The sequence below is a fragment of the Arachis ipaensis genome, chromosome B3 (genome assembly GCF_059453495.1).
Source record: "Arachis ipaensis isolate K30076 ecotype BB chromosome B3, ASM5945349v1, whole genome shotgun sequence".
NCBI lineage: Eukaryota > Viridiplantae > Streptophyta > Magnoliopsida > Fabales > Fabaceae > Arachis > Arachis ipaensis.
This window is the reverse complement of record NC_142438.1, coordinates 65,638,833-65,663,182: the sequence shown is the minus strand read 5'-3', so window position 1 is coordinate 65,663,182 and position 24,350 is coordinate 65,638,833. Positions and strand designations below refer to the sequence as shown.

The 24,350-nt window shown below is 37.9% G+C and overlaps 1 protein-coding gene across 1 annotated transcript; it reads left to right on the top strand.

Moving 5' to 3' along the window:
• Positions 1–309: 309 nt before the first annotated feature.
• Positions 310–1,976, top strand: LOC148570951 (ABC transporter B family member 25-like). The gene is made up of 4 exons (XM_088507889.1): positions 310–534; positions 1,472–1,643; positions 1,745–1,857; positions 1,935–1,976. Exons 1-4 carry the CDS (start codon positions 310–312, stop codon positions 1,974–1,976), a joined length of 552 nt encoding a protein of 183 aa, XP_088364015.1.
• The last annotated feature ends 22,374 nt before the right edge of the window (positions 1,977–24,350 follow it).

Sequence of the window (24,350 nt, the reverse complement as noted above, 5' to 3'; positions counted from 1 at the left end):
CTTTTCATTGATGCCATAATTTATTTTTGGATTTGTGGCGGTTTTTATAATTAGGGTGGTTTTGAACCGCCATTATCACCTTAGTATAAAATAAGAATGATCAATCCCTAATTCCAGAAACCCTTACTCAATTGAAACCCTTACTCATTACCCTAACTACGCTGTGACGACGCTGTTCTCCTGGTTGGCCTCTGCGACAATCTCCGATCCTTTGGCGTTTTCCGACGACCTTCTCTTGTGACATCTCCTCTGGCATCGATCTCCATCGACGACATATCCTACAGCGGTGATTTCCTCCGGTGTCGTCTCATGCAGCTTCCTCTCCTTGTCCTCCTCTGTGTCTTCTCCACCAAAATCGTCAACGCCTTCCTCTTCGACAATCCAGGTCAGCTTCCTTTCCTTCCTTTTCTCTCCTTTTCTTCCTTTTTGATGAGTCTCTCTTTTCCTTCCTTACCATTCAGATCTGCCGCTAGGGATTCCATTCCGCAGGAGAGGAATTCCTTTGTCAACTTCCAAGCCAAAACCGGTGTAGAGGTTCATTCCTCTTCTTACTGTATCGCAATACATAATTTGGATGTTTTGTCCCATTTCAACTTTTAGGTTTCGAAAGAAACTTTTGAAAGTGACGAGCAACAATTTGATTGAGAAAATAGTTAACGAAAAATAATGCTCCTAAACTGTAGATGGTTATTGAATATCAAATGCTTTGAAGTGGTAAAAATTGTGTTTCACTGGTTGATAAATTAGCAAATCACCATTTCTTTTTTGTGCTTGTCATTGTGGGGAAGAAAAGCATTTGAATGTTAGTGTTTTGATTTCTCGTAATTTATATGCTTTATTTTTGCATTTTAGTTACAGTTGATTGAAGAACAGGGATTTTGGTAATGATGTTTAAACTTGAAATATGGAAATGGACCCCTGACTCATTAAGATTTTAGAATGATGAGTTCTATTTTCGTTTCTTTTAGTGCAACTCAAAGTTCAGAGTTGTTTTCAGTTGATATTTGTTGTGACTAGCTCTTACAATTTCTTGCAATTTCTTGTCCATAAGGTGTATTATTGTCTTTGAGTCTAATATTTCTTTTGAGGAGCTTATGCTTTATGTATTTTTTGTGCTTGGGTCATCATTCATTCACTTTTGCTTTGTTGATATGATTGAGATGGATTGTTTCTAAGCCATAGAGGAAGTATCTAAAAGAACAGTGGCATTAATTGACTGCTTTTGAAATTATTTCTCTAGTAATCTTTGTCATCAGTTGAGTTTGAACATGTTTCTTGCAATTTCTTGTCCATAAGGTGTTTGTGTTATTGTCTTTGAGTCTAATATTGTTGCAATGACTCTTGCATTGTGTTTCTCTGTGCTATTTTTGGTCCAATGAATTGGAGAGTAGGAATTTTCAATCTTGCAGATTGTAGCTGCCCTTGCTGCTCAATGAAAACTTTTGTTTATTATGGAATCACAATTTTTCAGGAGATTGCTTTCTTCGATGTTACTCGAACAGGAGAAATCTTAAGTAGGTTGTCGGAAGATACACAGATCATAAAGAATGTCGCAACTACCAATGTTTCTGAGGCCATGAAGGACCTAGCAATAACACTTATGGGTCTCAGCTTCATGTTTGCAACATCTTGGAAGTTAACATGTGAGTAGTTGAAGAGTGAAGGTTTATTTCATAAACTACAGACATGCATTTATTCCATTGTTCGAATCCTAAATTCTCTCTCTTCCTTCAATATCTTATAGTGTTGGCTTTGGCTGTTGTGCCTGTAATTGCTGTCTGTAAATTTGGGCATTTCCTGCGTGAACTATCTCACAAAACTCAAACTGCAGCTGCAGTAGCATCTTCAATTGCTGAGGTATTTCTCTTCCATTAAACCAACATTAGGAGATGATATTCATTTCCAATATAATCTTAATTTTGCATGCTGCTTAGGAATCATTCGATGCCATAAGAATAGTAAGATCTTTTGCCTAAGAAGATTATGAAATTTCATGCTACTTTGAGAAAGTTAGTGAGACACATAGCCTTGGCCTTAAGCAAGCTGTGAGTTAGTCCTTTCTGGTTTGATCTATGTGCTACTTTGTACACTAAGTTGTTTTGCCTATGCATTTTAACCTTATCCACTTGATGTTACAGAAAGTCATTGGACTCTTTTCTGGAGGCCTTAATGCAATGTCCACACTTTCTGTTATCGTAATAGTGGGATCTTCTGTATCTTCTATATCTTTTTTGTTAATTACAACCTGTCTAATAAGAATAAATGGCTACCGGAAACCTAGTTTGATTGCATTGTTTGATGTTGATGTCACTCTTATAGCCCCAAGGAAGGTATTTGTTCTTCTTGAGCCAATGGCATTAGTATTGTATAGATAAAAAAAATATATTAATGGAACAATTTGATGTGGTCTGAGTCACATTTATTGTTTACAAGTAGTTTAAGATTACTAATTGATATTTGGATTCGGTTTCCCTCTCCAAAGAAAGCTACTAGTAGCCTCTTCAAATTCAATTATAAAATATACCTGATACATATCTTTTAATATTTGAAAATATTCCTTTTTATTTTTTATTTCTTTTTTAACGCGCATTATCCCAAATTTGAGATACAATGCAGCTTCATTTCTGCCTTCACTATTGCAACTTCCATCAACACTGTTCGGTAGTTTCATTTGTTCGGCATGAAGTTTTATGAATAATTTTTATCTCCATGAGAAGTCCATAAAAGTATGTTCTGTATTCTAACTGTGCCCACTTTCAACCAAGAAAAAGAAAAATATTCCCACTTCCAACAGCTACAAATGCTGCACAAACTAGTTAAAATGACCTGAATGTGCTGTGCATTTGGGTCATCAATGTTGAATTTGACTCTGGGTCTCTTTATGAAACTAGATTACTTTTTATTTTTCGTTCATGGGTCAAGGTCCACTAATAGATATATGCAAGTAATAGATATATTGGTTGGGCTGAGTATGTTGTTGTGTAGTGGGCTTAAAGTGAGAATTGAATATATGAGCCCAAAATGTGAAAGGGCTTGCTTATGACTCATCTTCTCGAATTCCAAATCCAATCTGAATTCACTTTGCTACTGCAATGTACAGGTAGAAGGTCATGAGAGGTGACAACGGTGAATCTGAGCCAAAGAAGCTACAGCACGCCATCAGCGCTAAGCTTAGAGGTAAATTTGATTTTGGTCCACTCTTCTATTTTCTTGCGATTAAAATGGAAGCTTCACTTCTAATTAAGAAGCTATAGACTCTACACTATGACATATTATTATATCTTAATTTAACATTATAAATATGTATCTCTCTTATTCTGAATTAATATGAATATGATATGATTCTTTCGGCTTGGTGTATATCTAGAATAAAAATGTATAAAAGAAAAGTCGTGATGCTTTTCTTTTCGGTGAATGAATGATTTATTGAATTTAGCTCATCCTTTTACATGCATTTGCTAATTTTATTATTTCTTTAGTTCTATTTTATCTTTAGCATCAATTGAACTTACGATTCACTAAGGTTACAAATAGTGCAGTAGCCACAACAAAAAAGGTTATAAAACGACATTAAAATTAAGGCATTCTCATAAAAATGCCATAATATCTATTAAAATTTTGCTTCCATTGATGCGATCTGTTAGGTATTTTATTAGTTTCGGTTCTTCGAGCTTCTCTTCTCCTCATTGACCTTATTTTGTTTAATTCCAGGTTTTGATTGTTCTATGCTAACTTTTGCTACTTATTTTATTTAATGCTAGGTTTTGAGTTTTTTTCCTTGTTTAATTTATTTTTAGGTCAGAAATTGGGGATTATTAGAAGAAATTTAGAATGTTCTTCACCGAATTTCTTCGTAATTATAGGATTGAGTAAAATCATGTGATACTTGTTTTCTCCTGATATTACGTGCATTGTGAACAAATAGATCTTCTTCTTTATGTTTTCTGTGAATATAATAAAGTTCAGAAGAATGACATGAGGTTTGGGGGACAAGTGATCCTCAAAAAAGCAAAAACAGATAAAAGAAAAGCAATTAATGAAGCATAGTTATTCCTATCTTATTTTTAGGAACTAGTAGGAACAAAATTGTGAGGATCACTTATCAATTTTTTTATTTCCAATTTGATACTGAGATTGAAGCTGCCAGGTATCTGCTTCTCTCAATTTTGTTATTTCCAATTTCAATTTAAATAAATGCATCGTGCTGAATAAATGCAAATTGCAATTTCCCTGACACTCTATATATAAAATAAGAATTCACCTTATCATCAGTTTATGTACAAATATTTGTTAGTAAAGTTTTTCTCTCTAAAGAAATATGCAAAGATCTTCCAGTGTGTCAAGAGCTTCTGGTGAGTTCTTCATTGATTTGTCAACTACAGCTTCAGTTGGATTGCCAGTAATGCATAATAGTAACCTGTACTCTGCATTATTATCGGTTTCTGATGATGATGATAGCAAGAAGGAGAGCATCACCGATCTTATTAATGGTAAGTCTAATTAAAAGTCCCAAGGAGAAAAGGCCATTCATCTCATACCCTTTGTGCTTTTCCTTCATGCTTTCGTTCTTTGGATTTTCTCTCATCCTTGAACCTTATAATAATATACCCAAAAGATCAATAATATATATGCTTAATTAGCTTCAAAATATATATATATATATATATATATATATATCTTAATTATTTTTTTTTGCTTTCCATATGTCATTCATATCCATATATAATTAGAGCGTATTTCATCTTTTTTGTATACATATACACTTAGTATATGATCGTTTTCTGAACTTGAGTCATTTTCTATCCCAGATTCTCCTTACAAGATGGAGCAAGAAACAAAGATGTTGGAACAAGTTCCCTGGATGAAACTCACACAAGAGACCAAGAAACTAAGGCATTATTAGATATTAACATAGTTTAGGGAACTTGATGGTAGATTTGACTAATTAGTGTTTATTGCAATGCTTGTATTTTGGTAAGTTTAGTTAGACAATGTTTTGTATAGGAGTTATTACTTTTGATTTTCAATAATAAAAAATTATATATTATATTAATATTTTGTTTATGAGTTATATAATATTTCATTTATGGATTATGATTTTTTGCTATTGTGAAATTTTAATCACAAAATTATTTATTTAACGAGATAAAAATAACAGTAAAAATTATTTTTTTAAACGATAAAAAATGTCACTGTCAGGGTAAAACGGCGATTCAAAAATGCCATTTTAACTAACCAAAACGCTACTGTCAGGGTAAAAATGGCGGTTCAAAAATGCCGTTTTAACCAACCAAAACGCCACTCTGTCAGGGTAATAATGGCGGTTCAAACCGCCGTTTTAACCTATCCAAAAACTACCATTTTAACCCTGAAAATAACGGTGGTTTGAACTGCCGTTTTAACCAACCAAAACGCCACTCTGTCAGGGTAATAATGGCGGTTCAAACCGCCGTTGTAACCTATCCAAGAACCGCCATTTTAATCCTGGAAATAACGGCGGTTTTGAACTGCCATTTTAACCTATTCAAAAACTGCCATTTTAACACAGGGGCCATAATAACCAGAATGGAGCCCAGAATTACGTCGCTTTACGGAACTGCCGTAAATACAAAAAAAAAAACCGCCGTTTTTACCAGAATTTTTTGTAGTGTTAAAGGGGTTAGGAATTTAGATAAAATAATTTCATTGTGAGTATAATTCCCAACCCAACAATTGGACAATAACCAAATTATTATTCTTAAGATTGTTACAATTCAAAGCAAACATAAAGCGAGAGTATTTAACACCCGGATCGTCTTCCCTAGGAGTTGCAATGAAATTTCATATTATTGGCTATGAGAGAATTTCGGGTTTTTGATTGTAAGTTGCAAGATATGTAAATGGCAATAAATGAAACAAGCATGAAATTAAATAGAAAGCAAGTAAAAGTGATGCAAATAGAAATTAAATGATAAAAAGGACTCTTGTCAAGTAGTGGGTAATTAAGGATTCCTATCCTAGTTGTTGGCCACAAACATGGTAATTGTGTATGAATTAATCCCAATTAGTCAACCCTACATCGAGAATAAGTCAAAAGGGCATAATTGATTCCAATTCCTAAGTCCTAGTCAACACTAGTGAGTCACTTAGAGTGAAGCGAAACCAAACCAATTAACCATTCTCACACAATGCGGAATGGACATCCACAACTCAATTCCACCCAAACACCCAATTTCTCAACCAAGAGTGTGAAAATTAAACGTGTAAGAAATAAAACATCAAAGCAATAAAAGTCAAAGTAATTAAATGTAAGGAAAGGAAACTTCAAATGCAAGAAACCTCTTGGCAAGTAATTGAGAACTAAGGTTACCTATCCTAGCCATTGACCACAAACACATGATGATTATGAAGAGTTAATCCTACTTAGTCAACCCTACATCGAGGATAAGTCAAATAGGCATAATTAATTTCAATCCATAAGTCCTATGTCGACACTAAGGGTCACATAGAGTCGATGGAGAGTTGGAGACCAAATCAACTAATTACTCTAATGTATCAAACAAGAATGGACATTAATGACTCAAGGAACACCAAAGTCCACAATTCCAAGCCAAGAGTGAGGAAAAGCAATGTAAAAACTAAGCCAAGCATTTTATCAAACACTTGGTGTGTGGTGCACGAATTGTGAATCACACTTTTCACAACTCGTACCACTAACCAGCAAGTGCACTGGGTCGTCCAAGTAATACCTTACGTGAGTAAGGGTCGAATCCCATGGAGATTGTTGGTTTGAAGCAATCTATGGTTATCTTGTAAATCTTAGTCAGGAGGTCAATTATATTTATCAGTTTGAATTGCGAAAAGTAAAAAAGCATGGATTAAATACTTGTTCTGCAGTAATGGAGAATATGTTGGAGTTTTGGAGATGCTTTGTCTTCTGAATCTCTACTTTCTCCCTGTCTTCTTCTTCATGCACGCAAGGTTCCTCCTATGGCAAACTGTGTGTTGGTGGATCACCGTTGTCAATGGCTACCATCTGTCCTCTCAGTGTAAAAGGTCCAGGTGCATTGTCACCGCACGGCTAATCATCTGTCGGTTCCCACTCATGCTGGAATAGGATCCATTGATCCTTTTGCGTCTGTCACTACGCCCAGCCTTTGTGAGTTTGAAGCTCGTCACAGTCATTCAATCCCTGAATCCTACTCGGAATACTACAGACAAGGTTTAGACTTTCCGGATTCTCATGAATTCTACCAATGGATTCTAGCTTATTCCACGAAGATTCTGATTAAGGAATCCAAGAGATGTTCATTCAATCGAAGGTAGAATGGAGGTGGTTGTCAGGCATGCGTTCATAGGTTGAGAATGACGATGAGTGTCACGTATCATCACATCCATCATATTGAAGTGCGAATAAACATCTTAGATAGAAACAAGCGTGTTTGAATAGAAAACAGAAATAATTGCATTAATTTATCTAAACACAGCAGAGCTCCTCACCCCCAACAATGGAGTTCAAAGACTCATGCCGTCAAAGAGTACAAAGTTCAGATCTAAAATGTCATGAGGTGCGAAATAGACCTCTAAAAGTTGTTTAAATACTAAACTAGTAACCTAGGTTTACAGGAAATGACTAAACTATGATAGATGGTGCAGAAATCCACTTCTGGGGCCCACTTGGTGTGTGCTGGGGCTGAGACTTAAGCTTCTCACGTGCCTAGGCTGTTTCTGGAGTTGAATGCCAGGTTGTAACCTGTTTCTGGCGTTCAACTCCCATTTGTAACCTGTTTCTGGCGTTTGACGCCAGACTGCAACATGGAACTGGCGTTGAACGCCAGTTTACGTCGTCTATCCTTGAACAAAGTATAGACTATTATATATTGCTGGAAAGCCCTGAATGTCTACTTTCCAACGCAATTGAGAGCGCGCCATTTGGAGTTCTGGGAGGTCAGAATCCAACAACATCAGTAGTCCTTTTTCAGCCTGAATCAGATTTTTGCTCAGCTCCCTCAATTTCAGCCAGAAAATACCTAAAATTATAGAAAAATACACAAACTCATTGTAAAATCCAGAATTGTGATTTTTATTTAAAAACTAATAGAAATATAATAAAAACTAACTAATTTACGTTGAAAACATACTAAAAACAGTGCCAAAAAGCGTATAAATTATTCGCTCATCACAACACCAAACTTAAATTGTTGCTTGTCCCCAAGCAACTGAAAATCAAATAGGATGAAAAGAAGAGAATATACTATAAATTCCAAAATATCAATGAAACTTAGCTCCAATCAGATGAGCGGGACTTGTAGCTTTTTGCCTCTTGAATAGTTTTGGCATCTCGCTTTATCCATTGAGGTTCAGAATGATTGGCATCTATAGGAACTCAGAATTCAGATAGTGTTATTGATTCTCCTAGTTCAGTATGTTGATTCTTGAACACAGCTACTTTATGAGTCTTGGCCGTGGCCCTAAGCACTTTATTTTCTAGTATTACCACCGGATACATAAATGCCACAGACACATAACTGGGTGAACCCTTTCAGATTGTGACTCGGCTTTACTAAAGTCCCCAATTAGAGGTGTCCAGGGTTCTTAAGCACACTCTTCTTTTGCTTTGGACCTTGACTTTAACCGCTCAGTCTCAAGTTTTCACTTGACACCTTCACGCCACAAGCACATGGTTAGGGACAGCTTGGTTTAGCCGCTTAGGCCAGGATTTTATTCCTTTAGGCCCTCCTATCCACTGATGCTCAAAGCCTTGGATCCTTTTTATTTACCCTTGCCTTTTGGTTTTAAGGGCTATTGGCTTTTTGCTCTTGCCTTTTAGTTTAAAGAGCTTTTGGCTTTTTCTGCTTGCTTTTTCTTCTCTTTTTTTTGCAAGCTTTTGTATTCACTGTTTTTTCTTGCTTCAAGAATCATTTTTATGATTTTTCAGATCATCAAATAACATGTCTCCTTTTTCCTTATTCTTCAAGAGCCAACATATTTAACATTCATGAACATCAACTTCAAAAGACATATGCACTGTTTAAGCATTCATTCAGAAAACAAAAAGTATTGTCACCACATCAAAATAATTAAACTAGTTTCAAGGATGAATTTGAAACCATGCACTTCTTGTTCTTTTATAATTAAAACATTTTTTATTTAAGAACGGTGATGGATTCATAGGATATTCAAGACTTTAAGGCATAGACTCTAATTTTTTTTTATTATTTAATAAAAATAATATAAATTAGGCATAAAAGAAGACACTTAATAATAAAAGACAGGAAATTAAAGACATAAAAATAAATGACTCTAACTCTAATACTCATATACTCTTAACATAGATAAAAGGTTATCTCAGAGTTAGGACTCAACAACCTTTATTTTGGGAGGTAGATGCCTCTTTAGCATGTGGAGTGCTTGGCCCTTCAAGAGACAGCTTCTGGCGCTTCAGTTCCTTTATGTCACGCCCTTGCTCTTCTTGTTCTTTAAGCAGTTTGCATAGCATGCTGTTTTGATTTTGCTGTTCTTCCTTCAGTTGATCCACAGCTTCTTGCAACTTGGTGACAAATGCTTCTAGGCGCTCCTAGTATTCAATTTGAGGGATTTCCAGGAAGAGCTCCTCTGCTTTTCTCTTGATGGGGTCGTCCTGCACTTGTAGTCCTTCCATAGACTTTTTGGTGATTGGTTGTTCAACTGAGATATACTTATCTACTCCTATTTTTATTTCAGCATCTTTACATAGCAGAGAGACTAAGCTTGGATAAGCCAATTTGGCATCTTTGGAGTTCTTGTTTGCAATTTTGTAGAGCTCACAAGCAATCAGCTGATGAACTTCCACTTCTTTCTCTAGCATAATACAATAAATCATCACTACTCTTCTGATGGTGACCTCAGAGCGGTTGCTGGTGGGTAGTATAGAGCGCCCAATGAAGTCCAGCCAGCCTCTGGCAACTGGTTTGAGATCTCCTCTCTTGAGTTGGTTCGGGGCACCCTTTGTCTTGGTTGTCCACTTGGCTCCAGGGAGGCATATGTCCTCTAGGATTTTGTCCAATCCCAGGTTCGATCTCATAATTCTCCTATTGAAGAAATCTGGGTCATCTTGCAGTTGAGGCAGCTTGAAGATTTCCCTTATTTTGTCAGGGTGGGCGTGAACAACCTTCCCTCTGCCCAGAGTTCTATAGTCATAGAATGCAGTTCTAGCAATTCCCTGCCTGTTCGTCTACCATAGATTAGCATAGAATTCCTGAACCATGTTTCTTCCCACCTTTGTTTTATGATTAGCTAGGACTTCCCAGCTCCTGTTTCGAATTTGCTCTTGGATCTCCGGATATTCATCTTCTTTCAGATCGAATTTAACTTCCGGGATCACCGATCTTAGACTCATTATTTTGTAAAAATGGTCTGAATATTCTTTGGTTATGAACTTCCCTTGATTCCAAAGTGGTTTTAGAATATTCTCCTTCTTGCCTCTTGAGTCGGTGTATTTTCCCTTGGGAGCCATGGTCTTAGTGGATATTGGCTTAGTGATCACGGATAAACACACCAAACTTAGAGGTTTACTTGTCCTCAAGCAAAAGAAAAGAAAGGAGAGGGAAAGAGGGAGAGCCAAGCGCAACTTGTGGAGGAGAGGAGGATGACGAATGAGGATTTAAAGGGAAAAAGGGTGGGTGGGTTCAAAAATTTAGAAGGAGATATGATAGAAGATATGATTTGTAAAAGATAAGTATAATAGGAAAAAGATATGATTTAAAATTGAAAAGATATGAAAGATATTTGAAAAAGATAAATCTGAATTTTGAAAAAGATGATGTGAAGATTTGAAAAGGATTTGAGAAAGGGTTTATGAATTAAGATACATTTGATTTTTTTGAAATTAGGGTTTTTAGAAATTAGGGTTTGAGACATGTTTGTGCAAGAAATTATGAATTGAAACATAAAAAATGGAAAAAAATTTGAATTGAAAACAAAATTGCCTACTCCCCACATTCCTGGCGTTAAACGTCCAACTGCTGCATGTTTTGGGCGTTTAACGCCTAGTTAGTGCTTGGTCAGGGCATTTAACGCCCAGCTGTTGCTTCTAGCTGGCGTTAAACGCCAGAAACCCCTTTGTCATTGGGCGTTTTTCTGAACGCCCAGGATGCTGTCAATCTAGCGTTAAACGCCTAGAAGCTACTTCTTTCTGGCGTTTAATGCCCAGATGGCTATCATTACTGGCGTTAAACGCCCAGTAGATGCTCTTTTTGGGCGTTTAACACCCAGTTGTGCCTCTTACTGGCGTTTTCTTGCCAGTGAGCTCTTTTTCTCTGTTTTGTGTGCTGAATCCTTCTGTAACCCTGTGAACCTCTGCAATTGACTCTTTACCTTATTAACAGTGAACTTTATATAAACAAATAAAATCAAGAATAGGGCAAAATAACAGAAAAAGTTTTCCCAATGGCTGGGTTGCCTCCCAGCAAGCGCTTCTTTATTGTCTTTAGCTGGACCTTGCTGAGTTTTTTTTCAATCTAGCCTCAGCCTTGAGCACTCTTGCACAACTTTGCCTTCAAGATAGTGTTTGATTCTCTATCCATTAACAATGAACTTCTTATCAGAATCAATGTCTTGAAGCTCCACATAACCATATGGTGATACACTTGTAATCACATATGGTCCCCTCCACTGGGATTTCAGTTTCCCAGGGAATAGCCTGAGCCTAGAGTTAAACAACAGAACCTTTTGTCTTGGTTCAAAGATTCTTGATGACAGCTTTCTGTCATGCCACCTTTTTGATTTCTCCTTATAAAGCTTGGCATTTTCGAAAGCAGTGAGTCTAAATTCCTCTAGCTTATTTAGCTGGAGTAATCTTTTTTCTCCGGCTAATTTGGCATCAAAGTTCAGGAATCTGGTTGCCCAGTATGCCTTACGCTCCAGTTCCACGGGCAGATGACAGGCCTTACCATACACAAGCTGGTATGGAGAGGTCCCTTTAGGAGTCTTGAATGCTGTTCTGTAAGCCCACAGAGCATCATCCAAGTTTCTTGCCCAATCCTTTCTACGGGCACTTATAGTCCGTTCTAGGATTCTCTTTAGTTCTCTATTAGAGACTTCAGCTTGCCCATTTATCTGTGGGTGATATGGAGTGGCCACCTTGTGGCTAATCCCATACCGGACCATGGCAGAGTAAAGCTGTTTGTTGCAGAAGTGAGTGCCCCCATTACTAATTAGTACTCTAGGGACACCAAACCTGCTAAAGATATGTTTCTGGAGGAACTTCAGCACTGTCTTAGTATCATTAGTGGGTGTGGCAATGGCCTCTACCCATTTTGATACATAATTGACTACCACCAGAATATAAGTGTTTGAGTATGATGGTGGGAAAGGTCCCATGAAGTCAATCCCCCATACATCAAATAACTCAATCTCCAAGATCCCTTGTTGAGGCATGGCGTAACCATGAGGCAGATTACCAGCTCTTTGGCAGCTGTCACAGTTACGTACAAACTCTCGGGAATCTCTATAAAGGGTAGGCCAGTAGAAGCCACATTGGAGGACCTTGGTGGCTGTCCGCTCACCTCCGAAATGGCCTCCATATTGTGATCCATGGCAATGCCATAAGATCTTCTGTGCTTCTTCTCTAGGCACACACCTACGGATTATTCCGTCTGCACATCTCTTAAAGAGATAGGGTTCATCCCACAAGTAGTACTTTGCATCAGTAATTAATTTTTTCTTTTGTTTCCTGCTGTACTCCTTGGGTATGAACCTTGCAGCTTTATAGTTTGCAATGTCTGCAAACCATGGTGTTTCCTGAATGGAGAATAAATGTTCATCTGGAAAGGTTTCAGAGATCTCAAAAGATGGGGGGGGGGGGGACGCCCCTTCTATTGGCTCTATTCGGGACAGATGATCAGCCACTTGGTTCTCTATCCCTTTTCTGTCTCTTATTTCTATATCAAACTCTTGCAGAAGCAGCACCCATCTTATGAGCCTGGGTTTTGAATCCTGCTTTGTGAGTAGATATTTAAGAGCTGCATGGTCAGTGTACACAATCACTTTTGATCCTACCAAGTATGATCTAAACTTGTCAATGGCATAAACCACTACAAGCAATTCTTTTTCTGTTGTTGTGTAATTTTTCTGGGCATCATTTAAAACACAGCTAGCATAATAAATGACATGCAAAAGCTTGTCATGCCTCTGCCCTAGTACTGCACCAATGGCGTGATCACTGGCATCACACATTAGTTCAAATGGTAATATCCAGTCTGGTGTAGAAATAACTGGTGCTGTAACTAGCTTAGCTTTCAGAGTCTCAAACGCTTGCAGACACTCTGTGTCAAACACAAATGGCGTGTCAGCAGCTAGCAGATTGCTCAGGGGTTTTGTAATTTTTGAAAAATCCTTTATAAACCTCCTGTAGAATCCTGCATGCCCCAGAAAGCTTCTGATTGCCTTAACATTAGCAGGTGGTTGTAATTTTTCAATTACTTCCACTTTAGCTTGATCCACCTCTATTCCCTTGTTTGAAATTTTATGCCCAAGGACAATTCCTTCAGTCACCATAAAGTGGCATTTTTCCCAGTTTAAAACTAGGTTGGTCTCTTGGCAACTTTTCAAAACAAGTGCTAAATGGTTAAGGCAGGAGCTGAATGAGTCTCCAAATACTGAAAAGTCATCCATGAAGACTTCCAGAAATTTCTCTACCATATCAGAGAAAATAGAGAGCATGCACCTCTGAAAGGTTGCATGTGCATTACACAGACCAAAGGGCATCCTCCTGTAAGCAAACACTCCAGAAGGACATGTGAATGCTGTTTTCTCTTGGTCCTGAGGATCTACTGCAATTTGGTTATAACCTGAATAACCATCCAAAAAGCAGTAGTATTCATGACCTGCTAGTCTCTCTAGCATCTGGTCTATGAATGGTAAAGGAAAATGATCCTTTCTGGTGGCTGTATTGATCCTTCTGTAGTCAATACACATGCGCCACGCTGTAACTGTTCTTGTAGGAACCAGTTCATTCTTTTTTTTATGAACCACTGTCATACCTCCCTTTTTGGGGACAACTTGAACAGGGCTCACCCAGGGGCTATCAGAAATAGGATAAATAATCCCAGCCTCTAGTAACTTGGTGACCTCCTTCTGCACCACTTCCTTCATGGCTGGATTTAGCCGCCTCTGTGGTTGAAGCACTGGCTTAGCATCATCCTCCAATAGGATTTTGTGCATGCATCTAGCTGGGCTTATGCCCTTAAGGTCATTTATGGACCACCCAAGAGCTGTCTTGTGTGTCCTTAGCACTTGAATTAGTGCTTCCTCTTCCAGTGGATTTAAAGCAGAGCTTATGATCACTAGAAAAGTGTCACCTTCTTCCAGAAATGCATATTTCAGGGATGATGGTAATGGCTTGAGCTCAGGTTTAGGAGGTGTTTCCTCTTCCTGAGGAAGTTTCAGAAGTTCTTTCAATTCTTCTGAATCCTCCAAATCAGGCTGAACATCTTTAAAGATGTCTTCCAGCTCTGATTCGAGACTCTCAGCCATGTTAATTTCCTCTACCAAAGAGTCAATAAGATCAACTTTCTTACAGTCTTTGGGTGTGTCTGGATGCTGCGTGGCTTTGACAGCATTTAACTTGAACTCATCCTCATTGACCCTCAAGGTTACTTCTCCCTTTTGGACATCAATGAGAGTTCATCCAGTTGCTAAGAAAGGTCTTCCTAGAATGAGAGTAGCACTCTTGTGCTCTTCCATTTCCAGCACCACAGAGTCAGTGGGAAAGGCGAATGGCCCAACCCTGACAATCATGTCTTCAATCACACCTGATGGGTATTTAATGGAGCCATCAGCAAGTTGGAGACATATCCGGGTTGGTTTGACTTCTTCAGTTAAGCCAAGCTTTCTGATAGTGGATGCAGGTATTAGATTGATGCTTGCTCCAAGATCACATAAAGCTGTCTTGGTGCAATTACCCTCTAGTGTGCATGGTATCAGAAAGCTCCCGGGATCCTTAAGCTTTTCTGGGAAGCTTTTCAGAATGACTACACTACATTCTTCAGTGAGGAGAACTCTTTCAGTTTCTCTCCAATCCTTCTTATGGCTCAAGATCTCCTTCATGAACTTGGCATAAGAAGGTATTTGCTCAAGTGCCTCTGCAAATGGAATCTTTATTTCAAGAGTCCGAAGATAGTCTGCAAAGCGAGCAAATTGCTTATCCTGCTCCTCTTTATGGAGTTTTTGAGGATAAGGCATCTTGGCTTTGTATTACTCAACCTTAGTTCCTGCAGGTTTACTTCCTACAGAGGTGGTTGGAGAAGCCTTTTTAGAGGGATTGTTATCAGCACTTGTGTGTGTCTGAACCCTCACTGGCATTTGGACGCCAACTCCTTACTTGTTCCTGGCGTTTGAATGCCAGAACTGAGCTTCTATTGGGCGTTTGACGCCAAATCATTGCTTGTTTCTGGCATTTGAATGCCAGAGTTATTCTTCTCTGGGCTCTTACTGTCCTCAGAGGGATCGTGAATAGCAGTTTGTTCATTTCTTGGCTTCCTGCTGCCTTGAAGTGAGGTATTTAATGTTTTTCCATTTCTTAATTGAACTGCTTGGCATTCTTCTGTTATTTGTTTTGATAACTGCTGTTCTGTTTTCCTCAACTGTACTTCCATGTTTATATTAGCCTTTCTTGTATCTTGTAATATCTCCTTGAATTTGGCCAGCTGTTTTGTTAGAAAATCTAATTGCTGATTAAATTCAGTAAGTTGTTCTGCAGGACTGAGTTCGGCATTTACTATTTTAGCCTCTTCTTTCTCAGAAGATTCACTATTTAGGTACAGATGTTGATTTCTTGCAACTGTATCAATAAGCTCTTGAGCCTCTTCAATTGTCTTTCTTATGTGTATAGATCCACCAACTGAGTGATCTAGAGAAATTTGAGCTTTCTCTGTAAGCCCATAATAGAAGATGTCTAACTGCACCCATTCTGAAAACATTTCAAAGGGGCATTTTCTTAGCATCTCTCTGTATCTCTCCCAAGCATCATAAAGAGATTCATTATCTCCTTGTTTAAAGCCTTGGATGTCCAGCCTTAGCTGTGTCATCCGTTTGGGAGGGAAGTATTGATTCAGGAATTTTTCTGACAGCTATTTCCATGTCTTTATGCTAGCTTTAGGTTGGTTATTTAACCACCTCTTAGCTTGATCTTTTACAGCAAATGGAAACAGTAATAGTCTGTAGACATCCTGATCTACTTCTTTATCATGTACTGTGTCAGCAATTTGTAAAAACTGTGCCAGAAACTCTGTAGGTTCTTCTTGTGGAAGACTGAAATACCGGCAACTTTGCTTCACCATGATAATGAGCTGAGGATTCAACTCAAAGCTACTGACTCCAATGGAGGGTATACAGATACTGCTCCCATATGAAGCAGTAGTGGGGTTAGCATATGACCCCAGAGTCCTTTTGGACTGTTCAATTCCACTTAGATCCATGAGAGAGAAAAGGGAATTGATATGAATAGCAAATTGATTATAATTTTTTTATTTTATTTATTTTTTTTAAAAAGGGAACGAATAAATAATAAAAGAAAAGAGAATAAAATAGTTTGAAATTAAATATAGAATTTGAAAATTAAGAACAAAAAAATTTAAGACTAAAATAATTACTTAATTAAGAAGATTTGAAAAATTTTGGATATGATTTTTGATAAAGATTTGAATTTTGAAATTTTAAAACTAAGATAAGATAAAATAAAAAAATTTTAAAATAAAATCTGAATTTTTAAAAGGAAAATTCGAAAAATCAATTAAAATAAAGGAAAAAGATATTTTTGAAATCAATGAGGAAAAAGAAAAACAGTAAAAAGACACAAAACTTAAAATTTTTAGATCTAATGCTTCTTATTTTCGAAAATTTTGGAGGGAAACACCAAGGAACACCAAACTTAAAAATTTTAAGATCAAAACACAAGGAAGACTCAAGAACACTTTAAAGACTCACAAGAACAACAAGAACATGAAGATAGAACACCAAACTTAAAATTTTTAGAAAACCAAAACAAAATTTTCGAAAACTAAAGAAAAATCAACAAGAAAACACCAAACTTAAAGTTTGGCACAAGATTTATTCAAAGAAAAATTAATTTTGAAGAAGTTTTAAAAAAGAAGATAGCCAATTACCAAGAACATAAGCATCACGCTCTAGCCAATTGAGCTATAAATTTAAAGTGTTTTAACAAGGTATTTAATAAATAAATTTTTTTTAGATACTAATAATTCGAAAATGCACAAGAAAAATAAGAAAAATCACGAAACAAGAAAAAATAAAGATCAAACAAGGAAAATAAACAAGAACAACTTGAAGATTAAGAAAGAACATTGAATACAATTTCAAAAATTTAAAAGAAAATAAAAATATGCAATTGACACCAAATATAAAATATGAAACTAAAATCAAACAGAAAAACTCAATTATTAGTTTATAAAAATTTTTCAAAAAATTTAAAAAGAGAAAATAAGGATTAAAAAGAAAATTTCAACCAAAAACAATAATATAAGACTCTAAACCAAAAAGAAAATTTTTTTCCTAATCTAAGCAACAAAATAAACCGTTAGTTGTCCAAACTCGAACAATCCCCGGCAACGGCGCCAAAATCTTGGTGCACGAATTGTGAATCACACTTTTCACAACTCGTACCACTAACCAGCAAGTGCACTGGGTCGTCCAAGTAATTCCTTACGTGAGTAAGGGTTGAATCCCACGGAGATTGTTGGTTTGAAGCAATCTATGGTTATCTTGTAAATCTTAGTCAGGAGGTCAATTATATTTATCAGTTTGAATTGCGAAAAGTAAAAGAGCATGAATTAAATACTTGTTCTGCTGTAATGGAGAATATGTTGGAGTTTTGGAGATGCTTTGTCTTCTGAATCTTTGCTTTCTCCCTGTCTTCTTCTTCATGCATGCAAGGTTCCTCCTATGGCAAGCTGTGTGTTGGTGGATCACCGTTGTCAATGGCTACCATCCGTCCTCTCAGTGAAAAAGGTCCAGGTGCGCTGTCACCGCACGACTAATCATCTGTCGGTTCCCACTCATGCTGGAATAGGATCCATTGATCCTTTTGCGTCTGTCACTACGCCCAGCCCTTGTGAGTTTGAAGCTCGTCACAGTCATTCAATCCCTGAATCCTACTCGGAATACCACAGACAAGGTTTAGACTTTCCGGATTCTCATGAATTCTGCCAATGGATTCTAGCTTATACCACGAAGATTCTGATTAAGGAATCCAAGAGATGTTCATTCAATCGAAGGTAGAACGGAGGTGGTTGTCAGGCACGCGTTCATAGGTTGAGGATGACGATGAGTGTCACGGATCATCACATCCATCATATTGAAGTGCAAATAAACATCTTAGATAGAAACAAGCTTGTTTGAATAGAAAACAGAAATAGTTGCATTAATTCATCGAAACACAGTAGAGCTCCTCACGTCCAACAATGGAGTTCAGAGCCTCATGCCGTCAAAGAGTACAAAGTTCAGATCTAAAATGTCATGAGGTGCGAAATATACCTCTAAAAGTTGTTTAAATACTAAACTAGTAACCTAGGTTTACAGAAAATGACTAAACTATGATAGATGGTGCAGAAATCCACTTTTGGGGCCCACTTGGTGTGTGCTGGGGCTGAGACTTAAGCTTCTCACGTGCCTAGGCTGTTTCTGGAGTTGAACGCCAAGTTGTAACCTGTTTCTGGGGTTCAACTCCTATTTGTAACCTGTTTCTGGCGTTTGACGCCAGACTGCAACATGGAACTGGAATTGAACGCCAGTTTACGTCATCTATCCTTGAGCAAAGTATAGACTATTATATATTGCTGGAAAGCCTGGATGTCTACTTTCCAACACAATTGAGAGCGCGCCATTTGGAGTTCTGTAGCTCCAGAAAATCCATTTCGAGTGTAGGGAGGTCAGAATCCAACAGCATCAGCAGTCATGTTTCAGCCCGTATAAGATTTTTGCTCAGCTCCCTCAATTTCAGCCAGAAAATACCTGAAATTACAGAAAAACACATAAACTCATAGTAGAGTCCAGAATTGTGATTTTTATTTAAAAACTAATAGAAATATAATAAAACTAACTAAATTACATTGAAAATATACTAAAAATAGTGCCAAAAAGCGTATAAATTATCCGCTCATCAGTGTGCATGAAAATAAAATAATATTAAATTGTATTAAAAATAAAATATAAAATACCAAAAGCAAGAAAATGATAATGACAACTAAAGAAAGCAACAAATGACATAGAAACATAATTTGCATTAATTAGAATTAAAATAACAAAAGTGTTCATAACATGAAAATTGACATAAAAGAGAAAATAACAAAAGAGATGAAGAAGATAAGGACAAGAAAGCATAGAAACATAAATAAAACTACACTAAAACAAGAATTAGAGACTGAAATCAAAGGAAATTAAACTAAACCTAACCTAGTTCTAGAGAGATGGGGGAGCTTCTCTCTCTAGAAACTAAGAGAAAAACATAAGAAAAGCTAAACCTAATTGCCCCCCTTCATTCCTCTTCACTTTGGCTTCATATAGCTCCAGAAATGAGTTAGACTGGGTTCTGGAGGCCTAGAATTTGCCCCTAGCGATTTGCATCAATGAGCTCACGTGACTCGTGTCACGCGTACGCGTGGTGGATCAACGTACGCGACGTTTGGCACAATTCACTCCCACGCGTACGCGTGGGTCACGCATACGCGTCGCTCGCTCGCAAATCTTCCTTGTGCATACGCACGAATGGTTGTGCGTGCGCACACATGCCGGAATTTCCAAACTCCATTTCTTCATGGTTTCTTCCCTTTTGCATGCTCTTTTTCTCACTTCTTCAACCCATGCTTGTCTTGGAAACCTGAAATCACTTAACAAATACATCAAGGCACCAAATGAGATTAAAGTGAATAAAATTGACTAGAATTAAGCACAAAAGAGCATGTTTTCACTTTTAATCACAATTTAGGAAGAAATCTCAAAAGAATGCTATTTAGATGAATAAATGTGGATTTATGTGATGAAATCTACTTAAATCAAACCAAAATATATCATAAAATATGGACTCATCATTCTTCCCTTATAACTCTTTGTTCTTCCTTCATGGCCCTTTGATCTTTTCTTATGTCATGGAAGATGGTGGAATGCTCCTGATGTCCATCCTCAAATGATCCATGCTAGATCTTAATTCTTCTAGAGAAGTATCCAATTGGTCCCAATAGCCTTGGAGAGGAAAATGCATCCATTGAGGCATTTCAGGGATTTCTTGTTGAGGTAGCTCCACATGCTCTTGCTGTGGTCCATGAGGAAGGTGCATGAGGAAGGTGCATAGTTGGAGCCAAAGTTGGACTCCAACTATGGGTCCAACATTGGGGTAGAGAGGTGCCAACGTTGGAGGTCCAACGTTACCTCCAACGTGCTCGATAAAATCTCAAAATTTGAAGTTGGAAAAATTGCATCGACGCGCATGCGTGGGCTACGCGTATGCGTGAGCGTGGAAAAATTGCAATCCACGTGTACGCATGGGTGACGTGCATGCGTGACAATGCCAACATTGGAGGTAACGTTGGTGATCCAATGTTAGATCCAACGTCTACAATGACATCCTTGGAAAAATTTGATATGACGCGTAGGCGTGGATGACGCGTACGAGTGGAATGGAAAAAAGTAGCATTCACGCGTACGCGTGGGCGACGTATACACGTGACCAGGAAAACGTTGGTGCACCAACGTTGAGTCAAACGTTGCTGGCAACACCCAGAATTCAATTTTTAAGTGACGTTTGACCCAACGTTTGCCCATAAATGTTGACCCCAATGTGAACTCCAACTTCAAAGCCAACTTCAATGCAAAATGGTACCATGCAGAGTAGGAATGTTAATGTGCAAACATCCTCATCAATGTCACTAAAGGCCACTCTCACTTAACTTCAACAAAGGCCAAGGCCCACATCCAAGACTTGAAGTGTAAGAACTGTAACTAATATCAATCGGTTAATTAAGTGATTAATTGCCCTAATTAGACTTCGAGAAGTTAGAGTGAGAATTTGAGGATTTGAAGGTGATTTTTGGACTCAGTAGGTCTTTCTGAGTCAGAAAATGTGCTTTCTGTGAAAAATCGTTAAAAACCGTGAATTGGTAGTTGAGCCGATTCAACCGGTTCAAGTCTGCCCGATACCGCACGAGAAAAAGTGAAAACAGCCAAAACATTAGAAAAATACTAGAAGTCGAAAAACCGGGCGTTAATTTTAAAGGTTTGGCCCGAAGTTGGGCCAAACGGGCTAAAAACGCTAACGGGATGGACCGGGCCCAAGTTGGGCCCAAGCCCAACATATATAAGGTTCATTTAATGAACCCATGCAGCCACAACACACATTAAACACACACTAACATCTGAAATTGAAAGAGGGAGGAGAGAAGAGCTTGAGCACTATTCATCATCATCTTCTCTTCGCGATATCTCGAGCTACGGTGCTCGGATTTACGTGTCGTCAGCGGCTACGCGTTCCTTGTGAAGAGCTCTACAAAACCCATATAAGAAAATGGTAAGGTAAGCTCGAAATTCTCCCAGTTCTTCTCTCCAAAATTTCGGGTATTTAGGGCTTTAGGTTAAATGAGTTTTTGTGATTTTGGATGTTTAGGTTTGCTCTAATCCTTGCTTAGCATTGGATTTGTGATATCAAATCTATTGGATAAGGTAAAAGACATTAAACCCTTGCGCTTTTATGCTTGAATGGAACCCTAGGTTGATTTGTGATGGTTTATGCATATATAGTTTGATTATTGTTAGTTGGAGCTTGTTGGTGATTGTTGGAAGCTTGGATTGTGGTTGGAAAGCTCATTGGTGCTCAATTTTGATTTTTGGACATATTGGAAATCGGCCAAGGTATGATTTTAGTTTTCTCTATGTAGTATATAATATTCATAGACAGTTAGACTAGTGACCCATAGGATAGGGTTGATTTTATGTGATTGTTGATGATGGTTGGTTGATGTTGTATGTTGAATTAATATTGTTATGTTGAGAAATAATGATATCAGGATTATGATGTATGATAAATTTGAGTGGATGACTATTGTTGTTTACGGCTTGGAAGCAAGAATGAGTTGATAATAGAAAATTGATGTTGATATAATGATGAATGGTGAGTGTGTTGGTGGAAAGTTGTTGATAATTGTTATATATTGATATTGATGTTGAAAATGATGAAGTATGATGAGAGATTGGTATAAATTGTGGTTGGTGACCCAAGAGGGTATTTTTTGGTGAAATAACAGAGTTTTGGAGTGACTTTAATTGGTTTGGTATTGTTTTGGTTGGTTTGAGATATGAAAGTTGGAAAAATTGATAATTTAGGTTATTAGGTAAAAGTTGGTTTTTGGTGAACTTTGTCTGATTATAACTTTTGTCTCAATGTTCAAAATTTGATGAAAATTTCTTTAGAATTAAAGATCTTTGAAAACCCTTTAAATTGATATAAAGTTTGTAAAATTTGGAATTTTGTAGAGGAAGTTATGATCATTCAAAGATGGTGTTGAAAATCTGAAATTCTGCAAGGTTGCAGAATTTCAGGATTTCTGATATGTGCCCACGCACAGACTTGTGCGGACGCACACCCAGTAAAAATTTTTACCTGTGCGGACGCACACACACCTGTGCACACGCACAGGCAGGGAAGTGCGCTCTGTTCGCAACGCTGGCACAACGTGTGCGCGCACATATCTTAGGAAGGATTTCAACGTGTGCAGACGCACGGGCCTGTGCGGACGCACACGTTGGGAAGGCCAGTCTGTAGGGGGCACTGGCACAGTTTTGACACCTGTGCGTACGCACACCCCTGTGCGTACGCACACTTTTAAAAATTTCCTGGGCGTGCGCACGCACACACCCCTGTGCGGACGCACACGCCCTGTTTCTCAAATTTTACTTGTTTTTCAACTATTCTACCTTCCCAACAAGGTTGTAAGCTTCTCTAACACCATTTTATGACTCTTGGGCCTAGTCTTAGACTTTTAAAACATTGGGAACAATTTTTGCAAATTTAGATGACATTATTTGGAAAACTTAGAAAACGGAGGCCTAGGTTTCTGGCGTGCTGAGAATGGCTTGGGGTTATGTGTTGTATGGTTGATGTATGAGACGAGAATTGAGGAACTATTGAGTCTGGAACTGAGATGTGAATTTACAGTGGTTGTGATGAGTCAAGGACTCTGAATGAGATGATGGATCCATATATACTGAAAAAATGTTTTCTGAAAAACCACTGAAGTATTGTTTATACTGAGATTATGAGACGCTATGCGCCCGGCAGGGACGGTGGTTAATCCCACCTGTCGAGGTAGCGGCGGCGGCGTAAGGGCGGTGGTTCGTCCCGCTTGCGCTTAGATGTGAGGTCGGTGGCAATAGATCCCGCTCGCATCCCTTCAGATCATCAGAGCGTACAGGTGCAAAACCCTGGATAGTAATCCGAGCACTATATCTCGGGGTTCCCACACCATGAATCCGAACGGCAACATCTCCATGGAGATGTGTCGGGTTGGCTGTTGAACCAACAATGTGATATCACAGTCAGTAGGGCAGGCATTCATCATGTGCATTTTCTATCTGTTTATATGCTTTTCTGACTTGATATTGTTTTCCTATCTGTATAACATGTCTAATTGCTATTTGAATTAATTGTGATACATGCTTCTATCTGTATTTTACTTGTATTGTATATATTTGTGTTTTCTACTGGGATTGAGGAGGTTCGGAAGGCAGTGGCGATGGGATCGCATGGAGGATCGGTTGGTGAAGGCTGTGGGATAACAGTGTTTGATTAGATTAGAAATTCCCTAAGATAGATTACCCTTTTATAGTACTATGGTTTTGAGTTTTGTTAAGGTTTTACCTATTATGCTTATTTGGTTTAGAATGCTTTAAGCTTGAATTCTTGTGGTGGATTTGGAGTCTAGGATTGCCTTTGGCATCCTGGGGTCTTATATCCTACATCACTGGGCACTGTTACCATAATGAGAACCTCCGGTTCTCATACCATATTTTTGTTGTTGTTTTCAGATGCAGGTCGTAACCCACCATGGTGAGTTGTCTGGTTGGTGACAGAAGCGGAGGATCTGGGTACTCCTTTTGGGTCTTTTGATTTATTTTGAATTATGTCTCTCACTTTTGTATTTTGTTTTGCTTAGAGGCTTGTATCTGAGAGAACAAAACCTGTATAAGCTGTTTTTACTGTCTGGGTTCATGTATTGTCTGTATATGGCTAGTCGGTTCAAGCACCGCGAGCCGTGGCTGGCGTCTTATGACATTATACTATTATACTATGATATTTTGTTATGCCGTACCTATTCCTTGTGCCTTAA

Excerpts from the sequence above, each read along its gene's own strand:
- LOC148570951 (XM_088507889.1), top strand. The coding sequence starts at position 310 with ATGCAGCTTCCTCTCCTTGTCCTCCTCTGTGTCTTCTCCACCAAAATC. Across the intron at positions 535-1,471 it reads AAGCCAAAACCGGTGTAGAG|GAGATTGCTTTCTTCGATGT; the intron begins GTTCATTCCTCT and ends ACAATTTTTCAG. Across the intron at positions 1,858-1,934 it reads TAGCATCTTCAATTGCTGAG|GAATCATTCGATGCCATAAG; the intron begins GTATTTCTCTTC and ends CATGCTGCTTAG.